A 26,806-nucleotide genomic window follows, 5' to 3' on the forward strand; every position below is an offset into this window, starting at 1 on the left:
GGCTCCTTTAGCACAAACTCCAGCATCAGTGAGGAATGCCATGGAAGCGATCAGCCTGTGGCACTGCTGAGGCACTATTGAGCCTTCAGCTCGTCTGGATTGTTGGATCGACTGTTTCTCATCTTTCTCTTGAAAATATCCCATAGATTCCATATGGGGTTCAGGTCAGACATGTTGGCTGGCCAATCAAGCACAGTAATATCATGGCCAGCAAAGCACTTGGAAGTGGTTTTGGCACTGTGGGCCAGTGCTAAAGTCCTGCTGGAAAAGGAAATCAGCACCTCCATAAAGCTTGTCAACAGATGGAAGCATAAAGTGCTCCAAAATCTCCTGGTAGACGGCTGCATTGACTTTGGACTTGAGAAAACACAATGGACCAACACCAGCAGACGTCACGACACCCCAAATGATCCCTGACTTCAGAAACTTCACATTGGACTTCAAGCAGCTTGGATTCTGTGCCTCTCCACTCTTCCTCCAGACCCCAGACCTTGATTTCCAAATGAAAAGCAAAATTTAATTTTATCTGAAAAGAGGACTTTGGACCACTGAGCAACAGTCCAGTTCTTTTTCTCCACAGCCCAGGTAAGATGCTTCTGACGATGTTTCTGTTTCAGAAGTGGCTTGGTAGCCCTTTTCCTGAAGATGTCTGAGCGTGGTGACTCTTGATGCACTGACTCCAGCTTCAGTTCACTCCTTGTGAAGCTCTCCCAAGTGTTTGAATCAGCTTTGCTTGACAGTATTCTCAAGCTTGCGGTCATCCCTGTTGCTTGTGCACATTTTCCAACCCAATTTATTCCTTCCAGTCAACTTTGCATTTAATATGCTTTGATACAGCACTCCTTGAACAGCCACCCCTTTCAGTAATGACCCTCTGTGACTTACCCTCTTTGTGGAGGGTGTCAATGATCATCTTCTGGATCATTGCCAAGTCAGCAGTGTTCCCCATTATTGTGGTTTCAAAGAACAAGAGATACCCAGAATTTATACTGTAGGGATGGTCATTAATTGAAACTCAAATGTAAATATTCTAATATTTTAAGATACTGATTTTTGACTTTCATTAGCTGTAAGCTCTAATCATCAAAATTAAAACAAAAAAAACTTTTGAAGTGTTTTACTTTACATGTAATGAATCTAAAATATATGAAAGTTTCACTTTTTGAAATAAGTTACAAGAAAAAATTTACTTTTTCACCATATTCTAATTTTCTGAGATGCACCTGTAAAGTTTCATTATAAAGGTGCTGTCACAATTTGGCATTGCTCAAAAAACAAAAAAAATTCTGTCTGTGAAATCCAGTCATTTTAATAGGAATCCACACGATCAACAATGAACAAAGGTTTTGCAACAATTTCTAGTTGGTCATGCAGATTCACCGTGTTAACCAACAGAAACTACCTTGTTTTGAAACAGACTTTTGTGTGAGCTGCTTTATGCATTGCTATATTATTAACAAAAGACAACAGACCTTTTTGCAGAAATTTCCCTTATGCCTTAACTTTAACCCACAACTTAAAAAAATACTGAATTAACAGAAACTAACTGGTGTAACAGAACTGTTTGTTTAGTTTCCTTTTTGTCCTTATTTGGTTCTTCCTGTTTTAGTTTCTGACCTAGTTTTGTTAATTAGTTATATTCATCACCTGTGTTTGATTCAATTACCTTGTTTCCTCGTTTGTTCCAGCCCCTTTATAAGTCCTCAGTTTTGCCTTTGTGTTTGTCTGATCTTAAGTTAACTAATGTCTTATGTGTGTTGATGCCATTGATTAAAGAATATTCCTTTTTGTTTACTCCTTCGTATTGCGCCTCTATTGCTACAACCACCGACGCATAACAGAAGATCAGACCGCTTACCGAAGACGAGATCTCCTCAGGAAGCTGGAGCTTGTGCCCGTTGTTTGCGGGGGTTCACGCCGCCGTTCGCGGCTCGCCCCTGCCCGTGCTGCGTGGGATGTCGGGCTGCCTGTAGCGGCTTACCCTGGCCACCCGTTTTGGGGAAAACGGGTCGCCATTCGCCGCACACCCTTACCCACCGCCCCAATGAAATTCGCTCCGCCTGAGACGGCGAGGAATGTTCCGCCCGCGGCGAGGAGGATTCCGCCGCAAGGGGCGATGAACGTTGCGCCGTCGGCAACGAAGAGGATCCCGCCGTACACGGCGATGAATGTTCCGCCCACGGCGAGGAGGATTCCGCCACGAGGGGCGATGAACGTTGCGCCGTCCGCGGAGAAAAGGGATTCCGCCGCCAATAACGGTTCCCCCGAACCACCGAGGGGGGAAAAACAGGTGCCGGTGGGGATTTTAATTGAGTTTGAGGGCATGTCATTCCCTCCAGTGCCTGCTCCTCGTCAGTACCATCCAGTGCCTGCTCCTCACCAGCGCCATCCAGTGCCTGCTCCTCGCCAGTGCCATCCAGTACCTGCTCCTCGCAAGCGCCCTCCAGTGCCAGCTCCTCGCCAGTGCCTTCCTGTGCCTGCTCCTCGTCTGAGCAAACCAATTCCGGCACCTCGCAAGTGCCCACCTGAGTTCCCGCTGGTCCCGTCCAGCCCACCTGAGTTCCCGCTGGTCCCGTCCAGCCCCGCGCATCCCGTGCGCCCTCTAATGTCCGCGCTGCAAGAGCGCCCTCTAATGCTAATGTCCGCGCTACAAGAGCGCCCCTTAGAATCCGCGCTGCCAGAGCGCCCCCAAGTGCCTGCGCTGCCAGAGCGGCCCCAAGTGTCCGCGCTGCAAGAGCGCCCTCCTGCATCTCCGCTGGTCCCGTCCAGCTCTCCTTCGTCTCCGCTGGTACTATCCAGCTTCGTGCCTCCCGAGCGCCCCCAATTGTCCGCGCTGCAAGAGCGCCCTCCTGCGTCTCCGCTGGTCCCGTCCAGCTCTCCTTCGTCTCCGCTGGTTCTATCCAGCTTCGCGCCTCCCGTGCGCCCTCAAGTGTCCGCGCTGCAAGAGCGCCCTCAAGGGTCCGCGCTGCAAGAGCGCCCTCAAGTGTCTGCGCTGCAAGAGCGCCCTCCTGCGTCTCCGCTGGTCCCGTCCAGCTCTCCTTCGTCTCCGCTGGTTCTATCCAGCTTCGCGCTTCCCGTGCGCCCTCAAGTGTCTGCGCTGCAAGAGCGCCCTCAAGTGTCTGCGCTGCAAGAGCGCCCTCAAGTGCCCGCTCCTCCAGAGCGCCCTCAAGTGCCCGCTCCTCCAGAGCGCCCTCAAGTGCCCGCTCCTCCAGAGCGCCCTCAAGTGCCCGCTCCTCCAGAGCGCCCCCAAGAGTCCGCTCCTCCAGAGCGCCCCCAAGAGTCCGCTCCTCCAGAGCGCCCCCAAGCGTCCGCTCCTCCAGAGCGCCCGCTCCTCCAGAGCGCCCTCAAGTGCCCGCTCCTTCAGAGCGCCCCCAAGAGTCCGCTCCTCCAGAGCGCCCGCAAGAACCCTCTCCTCCAAGGTGGGCCCCAGAGGGGAACTTTCCCAAAGAAATTTTGGGGGGGGGCCATATAGCCGCAGTTTGTGTGGCCAGGCCAAAGGCCAAGGCCACAAAGGACCCAGATCCATCATGGCCGCCCGAGGACCCCGATCCGCCAAGGCCGCCCGAGGACCCCGATCCGCCAAGGCCGCCCGAGGATCCAGATCCGCCATGGTCGCCCGAGGACCCTGATCCGCCATGGTCGTCCGAGGACCCAGACCCATCATGGCCTTCCAAGGCCCCAGATCCACCATGGTCTCCCGAGGACCCAGACCCATCATGGCCTTCCAAGGCCCCAGATCCGCCATGGTCTCCCGAATCTCCAGTCCTGCCATGGCCTCCTAAGGCTCCGGATCCACCATGGATTCCCAAGTCTCCAGTTCCGCCATGGCCTCCCGAATTTCCAGTCCTGACATGGTCTCCAAAGGCTCCTGATCCGTCCTGGAGGCTTCACTGTCCTAGCCTGGTTCTGCTCCAGCCTCCAGGACGCCTGCCCCCCCTCCCCGATGTTACTGTTACGGTGCGGGACGCACCTTCTGGGAGGGGGGGCGATATCTGTAACAGAACTGTTTGTTTAGTTTCCTTTTTGTCCTTATTTGGTTCTTCCTGTTTTAGTTTCTGACCTAGTTTTGTTAATTAGTTATATTCATCACCTGTGTTTGATTCAATTACCTTGTTTCCTCGTTTGTTCCAGCCCCTTTATAAGTCCTCAGTTTTGCCTTTGTGTTTGTCTGATCTTAAGTTAACTAATGTCTTATGTGTGTTGATGCCATTGATTAAAGAATATTCCTTTTTGTTTACTCCTTCGTATTGCGCCTCTATTGCTACAACCACCGACGCATAACAACTGGTTGATTTGATTGTTTTTATAATAACTAAGCAAAATGAGTAAAACATGTTAACGTTTGATTTGACACCAGTTAAAGATGTGTATGTCTCTAAAGTTTGTGTAAAATGGTTTACAATCCTTTTTAGATATGTCAATATGTTAATACTTTACATTTCAGTGTCTATCCAAATGCAGCAAACTGTATGTTCTCTTTATGTACAAACACATAGAATCCGCATGAGATCACTCTGTTGACAGTGGCATCTGGAAGTTTCCATATTTGTTCCATTAAATTCAGAATTGACGAGCAGAATTTCATGAGTCAATAGTCAGTTCAGTGAGGGGACGTGGGGTAAGCGACCACACAACATCCAAACTTGTATTCACGAGGTCCTGGGTGGTTAAAGCGAACATACACACACAGGGAAGGCTTTGTCCTTTCACCTGGCTTGAACCCTGCCACCAAAGTCTAGAGTATTGACAGACCTCAATAGGGCTGTTGTCAGTAACTCGCTGACCCATTCCAACCCCATTACATAGACTAGGAAGCCAACATAACCCAATTAGTTCTAACTTTTGTCAGGTTTGGTTTTTCTTTCACTCTTACCATTACTGGAACGCCAACAGAGATTCCTGAGGGAATCTGGGGTCAGCGGCATATGATGATGTGCAATGCTAGAAGAAATTCACGATGGATGTTTTAATGGATACCAGCTGGAGTTTTAATCATTTTGGAATCGCAGCCAAATAATGGGTGAAATCAATTTGGAAGTAAACATTATGATGTCCTACCCACAAGGGCAGTGCATTACTCTCTCATACTGTATGTGTGTATTTGCAACTGTACGCCACTGACACTTTAGTTTTTTAGCATTTACAAGCAAAAAATTATGTTTGGAGATGTAGCAAATGTATGTAAGATTCTTGTACGATTAAAAAAAACTCCAATATTGTCTCTTGGCCACTCTAGTTTGAAACAACCCTGAGGGTAGCAGTGAAAATGCCAAAAATGCCATTTGGAGTTCGCCAACATTTCAATTCACGTGTAACTTCATCTGTGTTCAATAAACAAATCCATATAAATGAAAGAACTGGGGTGGAATAAAGGGTGGCAGAGGGGAGTTGGGTGGAGACGACTCATTACCAACTAAAAGCTAAAAACTATTTTACAGTATACACTGTAATAAACAAACCTGCAGCCATCATGCTCACCACTGTTCCATCACTCTGGTTTTTCTTTCAGGAAACAGGATAGACAGGATATATTAGGTGCACACGAGAGGAAAGATTTACGATCAACGTGTCTAGAGCATCCCAACTCATTCACCTGTGATTTCCCATAATGCAACAATGCCAACCAATCATACCGCTGCTAAGGAAAGCTAAACTTAAGGTTTAGCTACTTAAACCTGTTTTTTCTTTACATATACACATATAAAGACAAATTCATAGTAGATTAATATGCATGAATTTCTTCATGCTTGACAAGTATCTCTTCGCAAAAGTTAAAGTTTCCCAACAACGACAACAACAACAAGGTATATTAGACCATTAATCTGGCAGCAAACAACTTAATAGAGATCATTATGGGGATAGTTAATCCAAAAATTATAATTTTTTGACACACCATCATGTTCTTCCAACCTTTTTTCGTCATACACAAAATGAAATGTTGGGTAGAAGGCCAAATCTACTTGTTTTCATAGAACAACAAAAAATGGGTAATTCAATATTTACGTCTTAAATATGGTGGTGAGTAAAATTAATTTTGGTTGAACTAATCCTTTAATTAAAAGTTGTGAGCAGTCAGTCTAGTATAATAGTGTGTTGTCTAATGTGAAGCATTAAGTGAAAGTTTCTCAAAAGTGGAAAGTATGCACGTGTCGGAATGAACGTTAAAAAGCCTCTCTAATGAAATTCTAACCAACAAACCTGTTAGTTCACCTGCTTTAGCATAAACAACTTCCAATAAGTTGACTCACACATGTTTTTATTTGTGATTTATTTCCTCATTCTCATATTCTGAAAAGGAAATAAAACTTTGAGCCACTAATGTCATTTTTGTCTCAGTTCTCTTAAATAACTAGAGACTGTTTTTCCCAGCTGTGCACAGATGATTTAAATCTGATTAAAACACCCAAACAAAAGCATCTACTCCTAACTCTCTCTCTCTTTCTTTCTCTTTGAGCTTATTTGAAGACATGCAGGCCATTTGGCAGGGTTGTTCGTTGGGGAAGGGCAGTTTGTCTGCTTTATGGCTGTGCTGACGTCAATGGCATAACTCAAATAGTTAGCAGGGTGCATGCTCCCAGCTTTCAAAAGCTGCACCACAGTTGAGCCGATGCTAAAACCCGAGACAGACTTCTCTCAGACAGCAGTCTAAGCTGACATCTGTTCTTCTCATTGAATACCACTCATCTTAAAATGTATACATTTGCTAATAGATTCATCAACACTGTTGTCTGGACAAAGCTTGATATATATATATATGGAAAAGAGGTAGTGCTTTGAGTATTTAAGATGCTCATTCCTGACTGGGACTTTACAATTTTTGTTTTGAGATTTGAAAGCGTTAGGTCTACAGACTGACAGAAAAAGACATGACTCTTTCTAGCTGACTCCAACACTTGACAGATTGACTGACCCATAATATCTCTGCTTTTCCAGCTATGCCCCTTAATTCCTGTGAGTAAAGATAGCAGAGTGTTTTCGAGCCATAGACCTCTTGCTCCTATTGGCATGATTAACTCTGCTTGAGCTTGTGAAGACTGTTTAAAACACTGTTGTTTTAAAGACTCGTTGTTACAAACTGACTCTTGCTAGCAGGTCAGTGCTGGTAACAGATGCCAAGGTTCAGCATAACTCCAGATGCCAAATCATTCATCTTAAAGAGATAGTTCACCCAGAAATAAGTGAAGTGAAGTGACATTCAGCCAAGTATGGTGACCCATACTCGGAATTCGTGCTCTGCATTTAACCCATCCAACGTGCACACACACAGCAGTGAACACACACACACCGTGAACACACACCCGGAGCAGTGGGCAACCATTTTATGCTGCAGCGCCCGGGGAGCAGTTGGGGGTTCGGTGCCTTGCTCAAGGGCACCTCAGTCGTGGTATTGAGGGTGGAGAGAGCGCTGGACATTCACTCCCCCCACCTACAATTCCTGTCGGCCGGAGACTCGAACCAGCAACCTTCGGATTACAAGTCCGACTCTCTAACCATTAGGCCACGACTTCCCCTTAAATAAGAATTCTGTCATTAATTACTCACCCTCATGTCGTTCCAAAACTGCAAGACCTTCGTTCATCTTCAGAACGAAGAAGAAATTAAAATATTTTTGATGAAATCCGAGAGATTCTGCATAGACAGCAAAGAAACTACCACGTTCAAGGCCCAGAAAGGTAGTAAGGACATCATTAAAATTGTCCATGTGACATCAGTAGTTCAACCTTAATTTTATGAAGCTACGAGAATACACTTTTTGTATGCAAAGAAAACAAAAGTAACAACTTTATTCGACGATTTCTTCTCTTCTGGATCAGTCTCCACTGCCTTTCACAAGAGTACCACGACGCATGCATGTGCATTCCTCTGCTTGTAAACAAGGCACAGCGCATGTGGGTTCTATGTATGATAAAAGAATAAAGTATTGGCAGCACTTCACTTAAAGCCTTTATGTATAATGCATTATAAAAGTAGTTTTAATGCATTAACTATGCCTTGTGATACATTATACAATCTCATGAATAATTGTAACCACAGTTAATACATTATAACACTTATCAATTCATTGTTACACTATGTATTTTAAATTTGGTTATAATTATTTACGACAAGATATAATGTAATACAGCGCACATTATGAATAATTATAATGCATTATCCTATAATAACACTTTTTAATGAATTATACATAAAAGCTTTAAGTAAAGTGTTACCAAAGTGTTCTCGTAGCTTCATAAAATTACGGTTGAACCACTGATGTCACATGGACTATTTTAACAATGTCCTCACTACCTTTCTGGGGACGTGAACGTGTCAGTTGCATTGTTGTCTATGGAGGGTCAGAAAGCTCTCGGATTTCATCAACAATATCTTAATTTGTGTTCTGAAGCAGAACGAAGGTCTTATGGGTTTGGAACGACATGAGGTGAGTAATTAATGACAGAATTTACATTTTTGGGTGAACTATCCCTTTAAGACCTGCAATGTTCTATAAACCAATGTCCTACAAAGGCCGCCAAAATATAGAAAATCCCTGTTTAATGGTCATTGCCAACCCAATCTCATGAGAAATAGTAAGTTTGGGTGGATCTGGCTGCTGGAAAAACTGTGGATTCTGAAATGGCTAAGCAAGCAGAATCGCTTTTGTCAGGATATGACGGATAAAAAATACACGACGTGGTGATTTTGTACGAATTTGTAAAATGTGATTGTACAGAGAACATACAATGCAAAGGTGCACTCTGTCAGACAGACTGTACAACGTGCAAATGAAATTGTATGAATTCATACAAAATAACCACATATTCGCCAAAACAAAAAATAGTTAGCCATGAGAATGTGTTTGTCATTCCCTAAAAGAAAAGTGCTGGGCAAGGCGTCCAAATTGAACTAACGATTATCTCTAGCTACTAACACAGACACAAACCACAAGAACATTTCATGCAAAATCATAGTTGCATACTACAACATTATAATATCTGTTCACTAGACATTGCACATTTAAAATATATTTGACTATTTAAATTGTAAATATACAGTACATATATATACTAAGAAATTATGTAAATGTCTTGCACTTGGTGAAGAACATTCATGAAGTTTCTATGAAACTATAATAGATTTGATTAGACAAAAACTGATAGAGAACCGTGAGTTATGTAATATTCCTTGGAGAGAAAAAGGGTTTGTGCTGCCATTGCAATATATCATCAAAACAGTTTAGGAGCCCTGTGTCTCAACAGACCTATGTTAGTCCTTCAGTACGAGCATCTGAACAATCCAAGGTGATGTCAATGGTGTAGCGTATATAACATTTATATTGGCATTTGAAAACACCTGTCTTTAGACTATGCCAAGAGGTTTGGTCTTATCATTCATACCATAATTATTACATAGTGGAACAATGTGGGGTTCAGAGTGAATCCAGCTGCTTTTAACAACCAGAAAAAAAAAAAATATATAAATGCCATCTGTCTGGATATCACATAATGAATACATAATGTAGACGTGCATGACGCACTTTGCGTGTTTCAATCCAGCCTCCTATAAGTCTTTGTGCAAAAAGATACTCCCCTTGCTGGAGACCAGAGGTGTTTGAAAATATTATTGATGATGTCACACCGTCTCTAGGGGTCTTGTGTGTATAAACACAGTGCAGGGCAGGGATCTGAAGTCGGTTTGGCACCCAACAGTGGACCAGGGGCTTTGGGAAGAGAGTGTGGCATTCCACACTTTTGCACACAGAATCAAGACATCAGTCAGGCAGTGGGGCTGTGATGACATGTACACATTTCACACAAACACACACATCAGTTAAGTCAGCTAGTGGTCAAATACTGAAGACAAATGCAGATACGGTCACGTAGACACATAAGCCACACACACAAAGGCTAAGGAAAAATGTCTCTAGACTCTACAGCTACATTACAAGTCCCTTACTGGGTAAGGATGTGGTGTACTTAAATATCACTGACCCATCATGGTCTTCCAGCCTCAAAGGCTTTCATTCTGTTGACGTTTTCCCACTTTATTGCCAGACCCTGCCTGTTTGGGTGGGCTGTTGCTAGAGTGGTTGCTATGACACCCGAGCCTGAGGTAGATGATGAATGGAAATGATTTGACCAGAGGTACCATGTTGCTTTCAAAAAAGAGATTTCTACTACTAAGTTTGCAGTTCCTCTCCTGGAATGGTTTTGGTAGATTCAATGATTTATATGGTTTGGTCCAAAAGTCATACACACTTTTTTATTATTTTATTTTATTTATTTATTTCATTTTTTTATTTTATTTTTGTTGATTAGTGACCTATACATAGTACAAAATTATTAATATTTTCTGTAGCAATTTCTGCCAAGAAATTTCTCTCTTTTTTATCCATTTTTTTCATGCTCAAAATCTTAAAATTTTATTTTACGATTTAAATTACATTCCAGATTCTGTCCAGGGACTACAGGTGTTTATTAATGTGCATTGACACGCTAAAAAATAAATTAATTAAAATCTTCAATTTGATCTCAGACGTTTGGATCCCATTGCATGCCAAGCAATATTGCATGCTTCAACTAAACAAATATCATGCACAAACACATAAGTAATGACGCATATTCTAATGGATGGACCCTGCATCGTTTTCTTATGGAAATATGGATGCAAAACAACAGAGCTAACCAGGTATGCGTGTTTTTGCATATCCGTGCAGAACAAACAGGAAGAGTCTGTCTTTCTTCCTAGTCATAACCATAAAATGTCTTCTTATGGTCTTTCCTGTGGTAAATGAACAAGCAAGTGTAAATACAAAGCTCATTGTTTGGAGCTTTTCATAATCTTCACCTTTCATAAAGACCTTCCTACACCCTGGGTGCTCTTGTCTTCCATCAAGCTGTGAGCTGAACTTTATTCATGTAGTGTTGGCAAATCAATGGAGAAAAAAAGAATGAATAATAAACTCTCATAAAATATCAGTTAATATGGAAGGGAAATCTGAGTTCATGCCTCCAGATAACAGAGGAATTAGCCAAAACATTTGTGGCCGCTCGGTTTACAAAGTCCCATTTGAATTCACAATATTTCCACTCGTGCGCAAACTGAACCTGCGGTTTAACACATGAGGCATTACCTCTCGTGCCATTCTGAAGCATGACCCCAATAGCCGTGACAATGACACTGACGCAGTTTTTCGCTCCCTTGGGTGGACCACTATAAAGACCACCATTGTGATATCCAGTGAAAACAACCTCCAAAAACAGCCCTGCCAGATAATACCAGATGGGGAGTTTGAGTGTTTTGTTTAAGCTAAAGCTGTTAACACTAAAATCATTAGCCAACAAAACCCCTGCTGATGAAATAACTTCAGAGGGAATGTTACCCACAACATTTTGATCTGAGATCACATTTCATCCTGTCAATCCTAATCTAAACCATTAAACCCAAACAAGCAAGCCATTCCTCAAGATGTGACGCAAATTCAGATTTAAATGAGCCACAATCTGATCTTTTCCACTTTATTATAAAAACGTAGAAAATGAAGCTGATTCAGGTTCAGCATGAATAGCTTGCTATTGACGTAAGCATCACGGATCAAAGCTTGAGTTGTGGGTTAAGCTTGGACGTGTGGCACGTGAACAATCTGCACACTTATTCAGTACTTTGAGCGCACAAGAGTGCTGAGCCGAGAACTTCAAAGGTTTTCCCGGAAAGCATTCCCAGGCCACTTCTCCCTCTCAATACATGACCAGAACCATACCTTTTATAATGAAAGTTGTTGATTTTTGGAAAAACATGAAAAAATAACTATGTAAATGAGCATGTCATCAAGCATCAGCAAGATGAGATTTATTTTCACACTGATAACCATTCATGTTGTTATTCATTTAGATGATGTTTCTATGCAAAGAAACTTAAAAATGAGCAACCTTTTGTATAAGTAAAAAAAATACATGTTTTGAGTGACATGAGGACAGAGTATGTAGAAGATAGCAAAAAAACATTGTAAAAATGTGCATTTTTCCTGACATTGCAAATAAAAACAAAAGCAAAACACACAATAAAATAAAATAAAAGAAATAAAAGAAAAAAAGAAAAACAAAAAAAAAACAATTGGGCACCAATTCTCACTATTAACTAGTTGCTTATTAGCATGTCTATAATTAACATATTGGCTGTTTATTAGTGCTTATTAGGGATGTAGAATATGGTCATGCAGAATATGTGCTTTACATATTCTGCATGACCATATTCTACATCCCTAATCCTACCCAATACTTATACTTAACAACTACCTTACTGACGATTAATAAGCAGCAAATTGGGAGTTTATTGAAGCAAAAGTCATAGTTAATGGTTTGCAAATAGTGAGATTTCCACCTTAGAATAACAATGACAAAATAAAATAAAATATTCATGATATGGTGCATTATGCACTACTACAATGTACATAGCAACTGGGGACCTATTTCAAATTGATCTAAATCAAGATCACTTTTTTAGACAATATCACTCAAAGTAGCAATGCAGTCCGAAAATGTGGGGCTACTATGAGTAACTGGTTCTGAAATGGTGACAGTTCAATGAAGAATTCACTCTAAATATAGACCTAGACAAGCATTACTGAAAGTGACAGAGAAGAGTTTAATGGAAAAGAAAGAATTTCCCCTGGGGAAAAGGAAATGCATAGTTACTGGACATAAGAGTGACTGCTCAGCAAGTCTAGCACAAACAAACACGGACAGCCTAAAACTATGCACCCTGACTAGTACTGTGACTGGAAGTGTCACTAAATCTAGCTCATGTAGTAGATACTGTAATAGAGCAATGGCAGGAAATGATAGCCATGGCAACATTGTTTGGTAGATTTTTCAGGGTGAATCGCACACTGGTATCATTTCGGATTAAAATTAATTGCACGCTGCAATCCAGGTGCCCTTGACCAGAGCTTCCTGGCACCATGTTTGGGTAGATCTGGTTGCTGGGAAAGCCGTGGATTCCAAAACGACTAAGCAAACAAACACAGGTTATGACAGATAAGAAAACTTTGAAGTGAAGTAAAGACTAATTAAATGATGTTCTTATTGACAAGCTTGGGTAGACTATTCGTCCTTTCGGAAATAAAAGAGACGTTTAATAACATGCCATTTCATTGCACTCAGATGTTTTAAAGGGCTTAGTTTTGACTCAGTTGGAGAAAGTCAGCCAGCTCAATTCCAAACTAGGCCAGCCAGCTGATAAGAACCTTGCACTGTCCGGCTCTAGGTACTCTGTGAACACATTACAGCTGTCAGTCATGTGGCTTCTTCTACGTGCTGCAGACAACACTTATTTATGTTTTACAGAGGTTACAGTAAGCTGACCTTATAACTGCGTGCGTGTGAATGCGCAGGCCAGCTAGGATGTACTGAAGTATGAAGTACTGAATATGCATAAAAGTTTTCAAGTAAATGTTTTGAGTGATGTCATGAGTGGATGATTAGATGTCATGATATGTCAGATTATCTGATTATTTTTTATGCTAATGCACCAGAAAATGTTTGGTCCCACTTTATATTAGGTGGCCTTAACTACTATGCACTTACATTTAAATAAATCATTTGGTACAATGCGTGCTGATTAATCGCATCTAAAATAAAAGTTTTTGTTTACATTATGTATGTGTACTGTGTATATTTATTATGTGTATATATAAAGACACACACATACAGTATATATTTAGAAAATATTTACGTTTATACATTTATATATACATATTCTCATATTTTATATTATATATAAATATATTTAATATATAAACATATCATATTTTTCTTAAATATATACATGTATGTGTTTGTATTTATATATACATAATATATATACTTAGTACACACACATTTATTATTTAAACAAAAACTTTTATTTTGGATACCACCAAATGTTTTAATGAAAAAATGTACTTAAAAATGTAAATGTACTTTAATGAAAAAATGTACTTGGTGCGAATGCTATACAAGTTCACTGTGTGCTTCCACACCCTGAATTATGCTCTATAACAAGTAAAAGTTTTATCAGAAAGTCCTTGAGCACCAAGAGCAAGGAAGATGGGAATAAGGAACCTAACATATTCCCTTAGTTTTCAAAACAATGTCACTAACAAAGTGCCACGAACCCTTCTACTGGTTCTGCCTGAGGTGATGCAACCATCATACATGTTGATGTTTTCCATATAGAAATACGTATGTGCAGAGATGTCAGTCATGAATTAATCTCATAGAGTAAACTACAGTATAGTCAAACAAACACTGCTATTGTATACTTCTCTGAAACGTATCTCTCACAAGCCATAAAATAAACTCCAGGGCTAATCTGCCTTCTCTGTAAATACTCTAGATGTTGATATATGATCAGTTCTCAAGATCCAAATCTCCTCCTTATCTTGTCCTAACCCCTGATTAACCGCTGCAGTCGTTAACATGTCTGCTCTCCTCAGCATGAAGAACAGCACGGTCTTACCTGTGACTTTCCTGAGCTCACAAAAACCCTAAAAACATTGCCAGAGACAGGAAATTCTGGCCATCACAACAAATTCCTCATACACCACAAATCATGGATAAATGAACCCTACAAACACATACAAACCAATGTGGAAAAACTCATTCTGCGGATGCAAAATATTAATTTTCAGCTCTCAGCTCATTGCATACAGTGTAACAAACCACAAGGCAGCAGACATTATGAGCGCGCGTGTGTCCGCATCAGTGTGTGTTGAAAGAGAAGACAATGGTATTTGTCAGTCTACATCCTATTTTCCCCATGTGGTCATTAAGCCACAGACAAGTTCATCTCACGACCTGTGTGTGCGAGGAATTAACACTCGCACACTGAAAAACACCTCCTGGGTTCCGGAGGATTCCAGCGGTATGGGAAAAACAGGAAAAATCTGCGCTCTCCTTCCTGCCCAATGACCCTGTTTGTATGACACACAGGAGGCAGTTTAGGTGCAGGCAATAAGTCAGTGGCTCCGTCTCATTGTCTCGGTTATGGTTACATCACTACAGTTCTGCATGCATTGGGGGGGGGGGGGGTTACACTGTGAATGGAGATTGCTGTCATTGTTTTCTTTCAGATTAGTCCCGCTACCTGTTTTTAAAAAACATAAATAAATAAAAACAGCCTTGTCATTGCAAAAACATACTTTCTCTGTTCCAGTATGTAGTGAACTGCCTTGCTACACTCTAAGTGGTGATTCACAAAAAAACTTTTTTGTGTTTTTTTGTGTTTAAAAGGGCAGTGGAGTTCCTGTAAGTTTTTTTTTTTTTTAGTTTAATTTCTTTTGAAATAAACGCCACGTTTTTACAGTGGGTGTCATGTACGAGATGAGAGATAAGATGCGAGGTGTGAGCGCTAACACGTCTATCTACCACATGTTTACATAGAAGCCAGGCAGAGAAACACACTAAGTGTGAACATCCTCTAACAGTAATAGCGATTTGGAACATTCTACACAGGAAGCAATTGCCACAAAATCCAGACTCGCTATTAATTTCAATAGAGCTTGACATTAGCATGTTGCTACGCTAAAGGCCCGTTCAAACCAAGGATGATAAATATGACAATAACTGTAAACTACTGCTAATCATTTTAGTTCTATGAGAATATGGAAGTCCACACCAAAGCGACCAAAGAACATTATTGTTGGAATAACTTTAAGGGCAATAGAAAAAAAAAAGTGCTTGCTATTTTTGTTCACTACCATTTTAAGATTGCCTCAACTGTCAAAATGGCATGTTATGCTGCCTTTGAATTTGGCTAAAAAAAAGGTGTTTCTGGAGGAAGCATAATATAGAAAGACATTCACACCGTAAGCCCTTTTGATCTCTTAAAATATTGTCTCTGTAGGCAGCATACTAGATTTTGGAAAAGAGAAAGTATCTATGCTTTTGCAGTGGCAGGGTTTTTTTCTAAATAGAGTTAAAGGGACTAATCTGAAAAGAAAACAATGACAGCAGTCTTTTTTTCTTATCATGCATCACAAAAATATGATTGAAAGTAGATTAGGCCCAGAATAATTTACAGTACATTACCACACAGGCACTTATATTTCTATTAAATACTGTTGTAATACATCTTACATACAGTATAGCATTATCTGATACATAAAAGCTTTAAGAAGCCATGCAAAACCTCTGCAAAAAAAGTGCCATTTATGTTGTAAACAAATGCATGAATTCTGCATGACAACTGCATTTTTTCAACATAACAAAACTAACAGCTTACTAAGAGGTGATTAAGTATAACATTTTACTGGCTGCATAATAGCAGGCACTTATCAAGACCGATCAAGCCTGAAGAGCATCAGGAAGTGAATCTCAGTCTGGTTTAAGAGGAAGTCAACAAAGCCGCATGCAAGCTGACTGACGTCAATCACAACCCACTGCACCTGACAGGAACTCCTACTGACTGCATTTCTCATGCTCTTCGCTTCAGTATAATGGCACTTACCACTTTTCTTCCACATTACGCATTGAATGCTGTTTGGCCTGATTATTGACATTACAAGTGTGTTTTACTGAAACTACTCAGTGTTACATGGAGCTGAACTCCTGTGCCCTTTATACTTTTTCCTCCTGAAACAAGAACATAAACGATAGACACACAGACAACATATTATATCCTTTCTCTTCAACTCTATTCGATTTTTCCATCTTTCCTAGAAACATATTGATTGTGAATACAGCATCCAAATTACAACCACCAAAACAGACTGTACAGGTCAAACACCAGCAATCTATAGTATTTGTACTAACAGTTCAACATTTTCTATATGCTTTCAAGCTTATATTTTTTTTTATGACACAAGTTTCCCCCAGAGTGCTCTCTGAAGTTCCTAAGCCTGTTTTATTCGGGGGCCTTTGTTATTTTTTATTTATACAGATAGTAGAGAGAAGGACAGGAATTGTTTGAGGAGAGAAAATGTGGCTGGGCCGTGATTCGAACCTGTCTCCTCCAAGTGAGGAGACAGGTTTCTCTACCTCTTATTACTATTTTTACACTGCAAAAAGTATTTCTATTATCTCTCAGTTTAATTTTTTTCACAGTACAAAGTTATAATTTAAACAAGTTTTGTTTCTTACCCTACATGCAGATATCTGGCATAAACTCACTTAATATTTCAGAAAACAAGTCTTTATGTCTAATGTAATTTTGCTTCTCAAGTAAATGCTTCTTGATATGGGAATGTTCTGTCCAAGCTAATTTTTCTGTCTTGGTTTTTGAGTTATGATCTGATACATAAGGTTGTGTTACAAGAATACAGTCAACTACATAATCTTCTTGCATCTAATTAAAACAAAACTTGTTGAAGATTGCATTTTTATGCAGCCTTTTTCTTCCATTCCTTCTCTAAATGTGAACAATCTCTCTCATATTATTCTTCAGAAATGACCTCACTCCGCCAAGGTTTTCTTGACATTTCTAAGAAAACAGTCTGGGCAGTATAATAGAGGCTCCACTGAATGGCCTTGTTCTGTTTAGTTAGCATAGATTACAGTTCTTCTGAAATCTCTGTCTGGCGTGTTCTCTGATATCACACTGGGAGCCATCCTCAAGGACAGAGAGTGAACTATGAGGAATTTTCCCACCCGTTATACTAAGCCTTCTGCTGTGGCAAGCCTGTTTGTCCGTTGTTTTATTGTATTTGGCAGGTGTGCATGCATGTGAGAGACCAACACGTAGCAGCCAGGGCCTTTTCCTATAGTCTAACACGTTCTGAGCGAATAGACAAAACAGCCACTAATATGGGCACCGTGCTTGAATGTGTGTGTGCGTGAGTCTACTAAACATTTCACCACTGCCGGGCCAATCAGCAGAAGCAGCGGTGGAGATGAGTGATGATGAGGGATACAAGAGGGCAACGGCGTGAGCAGTCACGTAGCATGACAAGAGGTCTCTCTGTCATTAAAAATATACTTAAACACAGCACAACAAAACACGTGTTTAACTTTAAGATGGAGTTATTTTAAAAGTATGGGAAATGTCTTTAATCCAAAGAGTAATTAATAAATATCTAGAATTTGATACATATATATACGTATAAATACGTATAAAACAAAATCAGTGTAGCTAATAAAAACATTGCAATAATTAATTAACATCTTGTGAAGCGAAAAGCTGCATGTTCACAAGAAATAAATCCATCATTAAGGTGTTTTAACTTTAAACTTTTTGCTAGTCCATAATCCATAATCACACTTCCATCAGTAAAAAAGTCCATCCCCTCTTGTCCTCTCACATCAAAATTCAGAGACATGTTTGTTGAGAACTGTTTTGGATGGTTTCTAATTGTAAACAGTGGTTGATCAACTTTTATCATAGGAAAAAGCAATATTAGGGATAAAGGACTAGTATTTTAGATCTCAGCAACAATTTGAAGTAAAAAAAAAAAAGTTTAAAAAAATGATGTGTTTTTGGTCACACAGCTTTTCAATTCAGAAAATGTTACTTGATGGACTGGAATCATGTGGATTATTTTGGATTATATTATCAGCTGTTAGAACTCTCATTCTGACGGCACTCGTTCACTACAGAGGATCCATTGGTGAGCTGATGTAATGCTAAATTTCTCCAAATCTATTCCGATAAAGAAACAAACTTATCTACATCTTGGATGGCCTGAGGATACAAGTAAATTTTCAGCAAATTAAAATTTTTTGAATGAACTATTCCTTTAAATCAGTTTGTTGTTAGTATAATTTGTAATTTAAAAATTCTGAAAAATACAAGGATTTTCACTAGTGCTCTACAACTTTAGGACCTCATTTTTAATACATTTTTGCAGTTATAGGTCTTACCAGGTAGGCACACTCTGGTGATGGGGGGCTGGTTGGACACGGGGGACCTCCTGCAAGAGGAAATGTTGAAGAATTACTGAAAATGTGGTCGAATAAATAAAAGCAAGCAATTGACACAAGCAGAAAACCCCTAAAATTCAAACACTTCTGTGTGTCATTCCATTGCGTCATCTCTAACTGTAACAGGATGCATAATGTCAAAGCAAAGAGCATATTTCCACATTAAAGAAAAATGAAAGAAGCTCTATTCAAGCCTGTGCATTTTGCAATATATTTTTTTCTTAAGTGCATCATGGATTTGATGTGACACTCCTCTTTAATACAGACTTATTATTATGATATCACAGGGTGTGTCCTTTTTTCCATACATACTTCCGTAGAATTTCCTTGCAAGCTCATCTGAACTGGGTTGCCCTTGGACAGACTAGCGAAGAACCCAACAAAAGCCTCTAACAGTGCGGTATAATTGCCCTGACGTAGATCCATGGTTATTTGGAAGGGCAAAATAGTTGTTCCATGAATAACACCAAGTAAACACCTTTTCCTCGTTTACCCTCATCTCTCAGGTGGAATAATGGAACTTAGGGGCATGTGGAAATCTTCTCTGTAGGCAAGTGCTTTTTGGCGGGGATTTGAAATCTTGAAAACTGGTGACATGTCAAGTGGAAAATGGCTCTAGTGAAATGTCAGAGTGCATGGGTGGCCGAGTCCATAAAACAAATGATTGGAAAGACTGCCCTCTTGTGGGTGGTCCTACAAACTACAGAGTGGACTGTAAAAAAGAGAATAATTAAAATGTATATTATATATATATATAATTATCATTTTTTATTAATAATAATAACTATAACTATTTTTAGTAAATTAAGAACACTAATATTATACTACATTTTATGATTTTTTTTATTTATTTACATTTTGTAAAGCTTAAATACAAGAGATGTGAAGCACATAACATATTAATAATTTCATACAATAAAAGTGTGTTATTTGAGCTTTTAAGACTAAAATGGCATTTTAGCAACATTAATTTATGACAAGAGTGCACCTCAAAACATATACAGCATAACAGGAGCTTTGACCTTTGACACAAAAATTCTATTAGTTTCCTTTTCTTTCTATCACGTTTTAGTTATCATCATATATTATATATCATTTGAAAGCTTAAAACCTCAAAATTCATCCTGTGAAAACCGTTTTGAAATCGTACATTGCATTACCATAGAAATGGTACTTTAATTTCTTTTAGCGGGCTCCTCCCCCTTAGTGGGAGGTGTCATATTCCAAATGTATTACATTATAGAATCAAAACTTTTTATAATCTTGACAAAGATTCCATATTTGGTGGTTATTTTGTTATAGGAGTAATACTGAGAGAGAAATTGATACATTTGTGACAGAAAAATGCATAAAATAATTCAATGGGGTTTGAATGGCACCCGGTGGCTGTTTGTGGTATAACGCCTAAACAAAATAGTAACCTACATTTTTTTAACTTCAAATTAGAAACACAAATTATCTAGACATATGGCTTTAATTTTATGCCAAATTTGGATTAAAACCTATTTTGTAAAATATTTTTTACAATTTTTTTTTTTTATAAAATAAAAAGGGTACAGTAGATTTTCTTTCCAGTAAATTTAAACTTTTATAACTTTTACTTTCATTTTTTGAAATGATTTCACTTCTGCAATAATCTGCTGATTGTCTTCTTTAAAAAGAGACCAACCTTAGGTCTGTATTCAAAAACGTTCATGAATTATAAGAATTTAACTTTAAATAGTGTACTTTCAAGTCTATTTTCAAGGGGGGGGGGGGGGGGGGGGGGGGGAGTTAAGGGGTTAAGAATACTGTTTCAAGCTTTTATTTGGTCTGCACTACTGACATCATCCCTGTTGGTGGAGTTTAGTCCATGTAAACAGTATTTTGTGGATAGTTATATCATATTCCTCTCTGGTTTCATTACAGATATCATGTGAAAGGGACCAGGTTTAGCAGCTTTGTATTGTCCGAGGAGATACAAGATTGGATTTAACTTTCCACAGGTTAAGTGATTTTATTCTTCAGGCTGGTAAGAGATTCTATCACGCAAGTCTCATGTAAACACGTATAAAATTTTGTGATGTAATTTCTAATACATTTTTCAATTTTTAATTTGTATTCCAATACAACACCTTTTTGTATTCCAACACATTTGTATTCCAACACAACAAGTCCATTATTGCATTATTTTTACTGTGGGGCAAGTCAAAAATATTGCAAACATTTCTGTAATCAACAGAATTATAATTTTTTGAACATAGAAACAATCCTTTAAAAATCTGCTAATTTTTTGAGACAAAAAGTTTGAATTTAGTGTTTTTGAATTGTTTAAGTTTAAATTAAAGTACAGCTTCTGTTTACAATAATACTCACTTGTTAGATGCGCACTGAACGTTGGTCAAGACGGTAAAGTTGTTTCTGACACTTCGAAGGCTTGCTAGAACCTAGAAAAAGACAAAAACTGTGAGGTAAAACCAAGCACACGTCCATCTGAAATGTAATCCTTAAAAAAACATGACACTGATGTGTTTACCTGAGCAAAAGGTGTGACTATCAAGTCATCCCCATGCCTGTAATCAAGTGAGAATACATTAACATCTTAAGCGATTGACACTTAAACAAAGCACACACTATAATTTAAAGTCAACATGAAAACAAAACTGATCCTGTTTACTTTTTTAATAGATGTTCTTGATCGTGAATGATTCATTGGTGGCTCTTTTTCTGAAATGATTTTCCTTTTCTGCCTGACATCTCTTACGCCATGCAGACTACTGGAAGTGTAACCAGTAACTAAATAGCTATTAATTGTTTTAGCAAACTCCTATTCCCGTCCTGCATTTTTTATTCTAGTCAGTAATACTACCTCACTCATTAGACTCATTTTCAGATGAGGCTCCTTTCAGTTTCAGGACCCTAAATGCCACCAAAATATGGGTTTCCAAGAACAATCCAGCACATTCCTCAGGGTTCAATAGATATTTGGCATCTAAGACTCTGGAAAATGCGTTCTTATATAATTCCAGGCTTGGGAACTAAGGCCTTGATTGAGATACGTTCTGGCATGCAAATCTCACTGCCGTAAGCAGCAGCGCATAAATCAACTCCACTAATCAGCCCCGCCTCCACCTTTACCCCGCAGAAATGTTTGGAAACAGAAATACCAGCGTTGGTGAAAAAAGAGGCATATTAAACAACTTCAAGTCCTCAGATTACCAGATGCTGGATGGTTTAGTTGTGGTGACAAATAAATTAAAGTGCTTTCCTAGTAACTTGGCTCATTAGCGACGATGATTCAGTAATTACTGTTTGTAAAAGTACAAAAGAAATGTAAAGTAACTGAACTTACTCTATCCATCCTTAACAGATGCAATGTGCAGGAAAAACCCACAAAATGATACATTTTTCTCTTAAAAAAAGCTTAAACCAACCTAGGTCTTAGCTGATGTAAGACCAGCAAACCAGTTCAGGCTGGTTTTAAATGTTGTTTCAACAGGTTTAATACATAAAAGTAGCTCTTATTTAAAACAACTTTACTCACAGTTCTGAGGCGATAGAAGAATTTCTAGACATCGACTTTGGTGAGAGGTCATAGTCACTGTCTGAGCGGTAGAGGAAGGACTCTCGCCGCTGGTTGTGGCCGGGAAAGTTTGTGTGCAGAACCAGGCCAGAACCTGGTGAGGCCTGGGGGTCCAAAGGACTACAGCTTGCAGACGGGCCATTTTCCACATCGAAACTGAAATGGCACAAAAACAGTACATTAAAACTTAAGGTAAGAACACATACACCTATTTAATGGTCTTGTAATACTGTCATTTTAACATAAACAATATTATTTATATTACTTAATTCACTTTTCTCTTACTGAAGACTAAGACCGTTAATTCGAAACCAAAAACAAGTCAATACTGATCCACCTTGGTCATCCTCAAGATTCAAGATTATATATAGCTTAATGAAAATTTCAGGAGAAATACACAAGCTGTCCCCTGGGACCGGAGAGATCTGGAAAGTCTCAAAGATTCCCAGCACTTGTGGCAGAAGCATATCTCATCTTTCCAAACCATAAGGAAACATAGTGGAGAAGGTCTCAGCCCACATCAAAAAGAAGAGAAGCAAGGGGAAACACATTACGTTCAAGTCAAATAAACAGTTTCAAAAGACGCTTGTGTTCGGTTCAGATGTGCTTGTGATTTCAGCGCTAACAGGGAGGAAGTAGTGATGGTCTTTACACTCGGAATGCCAGAGGTTTGGTGACCTTTCACTGTTGCTCCAAACACTGGAGAGTCTCAAAGTAAAAAAAATAAAACAAGTTTTAAAGTAAACTAGGGAATAGGAGAACCATTCAAAACCAGTTCCTTGTTTTGCTGCTGTTGACCAATGGAAATTTACTACAACTTACAAACCACACATACATGCTTGAATATGAATATTTCTCCAATGATAACGAGAGTTATTGAGACGTCTCTGAGTGGCCTGATCCATGCGGAGGTCCGGCGTCTGACAACCAACAGCTAACACTGAATCAACATCCTCCTATTATGCCCCTTTTTCCTGTTAGCCTGCCATTCATAACAACCATCAATAGCATTTGTGTGTTTTCACACTGCACTTAACCCCGGGTTATCGTCTGTTTAAACCCAGCAAAGCAACTTTTCACACTTGCATCTTTAAAAATGGGTAAGCACATTTCTTGCAGCCATGGTCTGGGAAAATGTATTCAGGACATGCTAAATTGTACAGTACAAGTGTTGTGCAAGAGCGAAACAAGTCGTTATATAAACAAGTTGTGTGCTGTGTTTAATCAGTCTATGATACTGACACCTCAGATATGTAAATAAGAATATTAACCCAAGATTTGATACAAAAGAGATCAGAATTTATGGATAATTGTTGGGAAATAACATAATTAAGTAACAGCCTGTACAGCTGTTTTATACTCTAGGTACATAATTCCATAATTCCATCAAAAATAAATTCAGAAGTTCAGATTGTCCTCCTTGAACAATAAATCGACAAAGCCTCTAGATACTGGAATTCCCTGTCCCCGGCATCTCTGAAATTTCATCATCAAAACTCAATATAAATGCATCTGTTTACTTGGTCTAACCGAAGTGTTTATGCATTGTGCCTCTGTCTTGTGACTACAATCAATTCATCCCTCATTTTGTTGCAAATGTTCCTATCTTGTGTATCTTTTGTATCTTCTGTATTTCTGTTTGCAGTGTAGCTTGTCCCATTTGATTTTTGTTCTTCTAGTTTCAGTTGCAGTTGTTTTGTGTCATGCAGTATGATGCTATTTAAATTATTATTTTTAATAATCCTGTTAATGTTACAGAAAGGTACAATACAACTGAAAGCAACCAAACTAAATATCTGATAAATGAGATCAGTCAGATATGAAGAGTGAGACACTGCACTACGAAGGAAAACCACAAAAAAAATTCTGATGTGGCCGCAATGCTCTTTTGACTACATACAGAAGTGACACATAAGTGAAAAACAGCAACATTTCTGCCGTTGCGGCTCTATACAGAAAATATAAAAGTGATTTTTTTGGGTTACTACATTCATTATTTTCTACAATAACACCCGTAATTATAAAATAGTTATAACAAAACTTAATTCTATACTGCTTATGCTACTCTGCTTAAGTGTGAACATCCAGGAAGGGCGTGACAAACCAGTAAACAACACTGCTTATAAAAGCCATGTGAAACAGGTCTAAAATTCGGTGATTTATCTTCAATATACATTCAGCCTGCTTGATCATGTATTCCACTATATAGAAGGCTTCATGATATAAAGCAAAAACCGCTGTTGACTCAACATCAAATGCTAAACAAAAGAATCTAATCAGATGACGCAAAGCCAGACAAGACACTTACATGGAAAATGACTGACTGGCAGTTGTGTTTTTTTCACTGTGAACTTCTTTATTATAGTAAATGGAAATTCTTAGTAACAAACTTTCAATGTTAGTCTGACAGCCAACTTCATGAAGTAGCTGTCGTGTCTAAAGCAGAATACACTCTGGGTCATTTGAGCTCCCTGGAGAGGTCAAGACTGAAAAAAAGCTACCAGGAAACGATACCTTTGACCTCAGCTGTAACCAGTATCTCTGATTCCCATAACATTATAATTACAGAGTTCATGTAAAGGGTGATCGTAGTTTTACATTGGGAGGAAATTAACCTTGATAAGTTAAGAACAACACGTAAAGTGGCCAAGCTGACATCTCACAACTTAAAGGCCCCATGTTGTAATGATGTATATATTGAAACAGGAAGTTTGGGAATTTTAAAAAAAAGTTTTTTTCAATAGCCCAACAAACTTACAGTACATCAACAACTATCAACCATGATTTGCTCATTCTAAAGATTGGACAAGAATCTGTAGTGCAGGATGAGTCATAAATATATTTGATTTGTTTCCAAAAAGCGAAAGACTAAACTGTAACTTTTAGGTCAGAACTAGATATCTACTAAATGTTAATTATGTCAATGTTGAGGAGTACACAAGCATATAGACCGTCTCAAAGAACAATCAAAAAAGTCACAAAATAAAGCTTCTTCACTATCGCTCAATAACAGTTATTTTGGTATTATTTATATATACTTTTATTTTTATAGTTGTAATTTTTACTTTAATTTCAATTTCAGTTTGAGTTATTTTGTTATGCGCTTTTGTTAGTTTAAGTTTTTTCCCTTTAATTTATTTTTATTTCAGTTTTAGTATTAGTAAATTTAGTACTTCAACTTTTATTTATTTCAGTTAGTCAGTTGTTTTTTAGTATAATTTAGAGACTTTGTTTTTATTAAATATAAATATTTAGGTTTTATTTTATTTCAGCTTTAATTTAATTACTGAAAAAAACAACAATATTTGTAATAGTTTTAGTTAACTATAACAACACTGCTCAACGAAGGGACAAAATATTTATTGTGACATGAATGGTAATCATCAACAATTTCAAGCTCAATAAAACTTGACATCAGAGTTGACCATTTTCATCAAAGATCCCCTTGTTGTTTTAAAGTTAAGATCTGACATTTTTCCGTGATTGCCTCACTTGCTTTGATTTGTAATAAATGCGCAGAGACAGAGTATCACATGGTTTTAAGCTAATGAAAATGTTTTTCAGTATAATATAATTGTTTGGTGTTTATATTCTAACCATGAAACAAAAAGGAGAGAATGTTGTTTCCAGTAAGTATCTAATTATCCTGTGACTGCTGTTGAGTCACTGTCTGGTAACACATACACAACAGAACAATAGTTTATATAGGGCAGCTCCAAAAGACATCCTCTACTTGTCTGCTTTGCTTAAATTGCCACCATTCTAACGATGGTCCATCTTTACACAAAGAGACATTAGAATGGGTTTCAAATCATAAAGGTCTCTGTGTCTCACATACATTTTCAGTTCCTCTGCCTGTTAGTGGAATTTCTTGACAAAATTACAAAATGGACTTCACTGTAACATATGAGCAATTAAATTACTACATTATCAGGCATTATAGATCTTTTGTAATGCTTGATTTGATCACATGTTCGTGGGGAAGAAGGGGAATTCTAAGGACTGCAAGTTACACTGGATTCTACTCTGGCATCAGAAACTCAGAGACAGAAGAGGGAAGTTCATACGAGTCGGTCCGTGAGAATATTCAAGGCTGTGGACCCTGCTTTAAATGGCATTCTACAAGACTGAAAATTGCAGATTGCTTGCTGATTTTCCATGACATATTTCAGAATAAACAGATGCCCAACTCTGGGGATCATTTAAGATGACGTGGTTGTTTTGAAGAAATCAGTTGGTATGCAAAAGAATGTTTGCTTGTGCCAACTTTAGTAGACTAATTGCAGGAAAAACACCCCCTGGAGTAATCGGTTGTGCCTGGTTTAACTCGCCTAATGTCAACTTTATATTTGTTTTTTTTTCTAACCTG

General features: G+C 38.8%; 1 protein-coding gene across 4 annotated transcripts in view; it reads right to left on the reverse strand.

Moving 5' to 3' along the window:
- pde4ba (phosphodiesterase 4B, cAMP-specific a) overlaps positions 1-26,806 on the reverse strand; it is a 142,032-nt gene that overhangs the window by 19,363 nt on the left and 95,863 nt on the right. For all 4 annotated transcript variants that reach the window (XM_079376699.1, XM_079376700.1, XM_079376701.1 and 1 more), the window contains 4 exons: positions 22,399-22,593; positions 21,391-21,427; positions 21,231-21,301; positions 18,816-18,865 (listed from right to left, as the gene is read on the reverse strand). In XM_079376699.1, coding sequence (XP_079232825.1) covers positions 18,816-18,865; positions 21,231-21,301; positions 21,391-21,427; positions 22,399-22,593 — 353 coding nt within the window. The remainder of the gene's footprint in view (positions 1-18,815; positions 18,866-21,230; positions 21,302-21,390; positions 21,428-22,398; positions 22,594-26,806) is intronic.

This window comes from Barbus barbus, assembly GCF_936440315.1.
Source record: "Barbus barbus genome assembly, chromosome: 25".
Lineage (NCBI taxonomy): Eukaryota > Metazoa > Chordata > Actinopteri > Cypriniformes > Cyprinidae > Barbus > Barbus barbus.